At 68.4% G+C, this 2,514-nt stretch overlaps 1 protein-coding gene across 1 annotated transcript in view; it reads left to right on the top strand.

Annotated features, from left to right (window-relative positions):
• Positions 1–6: 6 nt before the first annotated feature.
• Positions 7–2,514, top strand: part of SMAD4 (SMAD family member 4) — a 12,477-nt gene continuing 9,969 nt past the window's right edge. Inside the window, exons 1-2 of the mRNA XM_019522015.1 lie at positions 7–48; positions 1,694–1,939. Coding sequence (XP_019377560.1) covers positions 1,703–1,939 — 237 coding nt within the window. The 5' untranslated portion in view covers positions 7–48; positions 1,694–1,702. The remainder of the gene's footprint in view (positions 49–1,693; positions 1,940–2,514) is intronic.

Below are 2,514 nucleotides of genomic sequence, written 5' to 3'. Positions count from 1 at the left end.
CGCGCTCCGGCTTCGCCTTTTGTTATTGTAGCGGCGCGGGCGGCGGAGGTGAGTGCGGGCGGCGCGGCACCCCGGGGGGCACCCCGCACCTGCATCCCCGGCTCCCGTGGAACCCCTGGGTCCCGCACCCCACACTTCCGGGCCTGCACCCCGCACCCCCGGGTCCTGCAGCACCCCTAGGTCCTGCACCACACACCCCCAAGGCGGCACCCCCGGGCCTGCACCCCTCACTCCCGGGTCCGACGGCACCCCTGGGTCCTGCACCCCGCACCCCCGGGTCCTGCACCCCGCGGCATCCCAGAGCAACACCCCGCACCCCTGGGTCCTGCACCCCCGGGTCCTGCTCTCCTGGCGTCCCGCACCCGGCCTCAGCCCTGAGCCGCCCCCCCCAGCATGGACCCTGCAGCCTGGCCGGGGGCTCCAGGAGTCTCTCCCAGGCACCCCCAGGGCTGCCTCTGGGCTGGGGGAGTGCGGGTGCTGCCCTGCCCCAGCTGGACGCCCCCATCCCCTCCAGCAGGGACGAGACGTAGGGCCGGGTTTGGTGCCTGGTGCCCCCCAGATGGAGCTGGTGCCAGGCTTGTGGGTGGCAGGGTTGCCTGCGGGGCTCGTCTCCTCCGGCAGTGACCCCAGTGGGGTCCAGCCATGAAGACACCACTGGTTTTCACCCGCCACAAGGAGAGCTGGGGGTGGGGGACACAAGGGGACACGGTGCCTCCCTGCCCAGGCACGTGGTGGCAGATAGGGCAGGACGCGGGTCGTGAGCCAGGTCCCGGCATGAGCGGGATTGGGGCTGGCAGGGCCCCGCGCACTGGAAAGTGGCTGCAGACGTGGAGAGGCTGGGGGTGGGGGGGCTGGCAGGGCGCCGGCGCCGCGCGAGGCTGACGGTTTGTTATGTCTGCTGTGAGCCCAAGGATGTTTCCCAGGGCTGGAGCGGGGCCGTGGCGCCTGCCCCGACTCACCGCCCTGCCCCCACCAGAGCCGGGGCCACTGCACACAGAGCACACATGTGCACGGACGCGGCACATGCACGAAGCGAGTACACGCATGCAGGCCATGCTTCCACGTAACTCGTGTCCAGGCATGTGTGGAACATGGATATGGCACATGCACATGGCCAAAGCACAGGGACACACATGGTGCATGTGCACAAGGCACACGCACACAGAGGACACGAGAATGCACAAAGCACATGTGCGCATATGCACGCTGCATGTAGACACACACGGCCTGCACACACACAGCACACACATGCGCGCTGCACATGGACACATGAAGCCTGCACAAGGCATGCACACGTGCATACAGCACACAGGCCCATGGCACGTGGACATGTGAAGCCTGCACATGCACACGGGAACACGAAGCGTGTGCATGCATGCCGCTCCCTCCTGCACCACGCCGGGGTAGGGGCCCCTAAGCCCCTCCTTCCCTGTCACCCCCGGCCCCTGTGCTTCCCTGTGACCCACCCATGACCCCGCAGTGACCCTGTGGGGTCCTGCCAGTGGCGCTGGGGCCTAATGCCACCTCCCAGAGCTGGGAGCACTCCCTCTGCGCAGCTTCTCTCTGGGTCCCAGCCAGGAGGGACTCAGGAGTCCAGGTGGTTCTGGGAGGGGCCTGGGGATGCAGGTCAGGAGTGAGGGACACCGGCTGACCCCTGGCCTGGGGCAGGGGTGACACTGCAGCTCATCCACAGGGTCCAGCCATGTCGCTGGCGGCGCCCAGCAGCAGCGATGCCTGCCTGAGCATCGTGCACAGCCTGCTGTGCCACCGGCAGGGTGGTGAGAATGAGACCTTCGCCAAGCGTGCCATTGAGAGCCTGGTCAAGAAGCTGAAGGAGAAGAAGGACGAGCTGGACTCGCTCATCACAGCTGTCACCACTGGCGGGGCCCACCCCAGCAAGTGTGTCACCATCCAGCGCACCCTGGACGGCCGCCTGCAGGTACCCCATGGCCTCCCACAGCTGGGGGTACCTGGGCGACCGGGCCCTCCTAGACCCCATATCTATCCCAGAGCTGGGGGGAACCCAGGTGTTCAGGCCTTGCTAGCCCCCCTACCCCGTCCCTGCCACAGCTGGGAGGGACCCAGTCATCCGGGCCTGCTACACCCCACGTCCCTCCTGGAGCTGAGGGGAACCCAGGCGTCCAGGCCCTGCTAGACCCCCACGTCCCTCCAGGAGCCAGGAGAGAACCCAGGCAGGCGTCCAGGCTCCCAGCCCCACCTTCCTGTGCTCCAACCCAGAAATGCCCCACCCCTGCCAGCACTGGCAGAAAACCCAGGCGTCCCAGCTTGCTGCAGCTCTGGCTGTCGCTGGCCAGGCCCCACACCCTCCCGACGGGGTGGGACCCAGGCATCCAGGCGGCAGCTGGGGGGGCCAGGGGGCTGACGTCAGCGTCTGGGACCGAGCTCCTGGGAGCCGCATTTTTGTGGCTGAACCTGGGGAGGGCCTGGGCCACAACCCCCGCTCCCTCCCCCCCTGCAGGATGGGGCCAAGCCTGGGCTGGGCGCCTGCTCCCC

The sequence above is a fragment of the Gavialis gangeticus genome, unplaced genomic scaffold, assembly GCF_001723915.1.
Source record: "Gavialis gangeticus isolate Ggan-Ray unplaced genomic scaffold, GavGan_comp1, whole genome shotgun sequence".
Lineage (NCBI taxonomy): Eukaryota > Metazoa > Chordata > Crocodylia > Gavialidae > Gavialis > Gavialis gangeticus.
The sequence above is the reverse complement of the archived record's forward strand: the minus strand, read 5'-3'. Positions and strand labels throughout refer to the sequence as shown.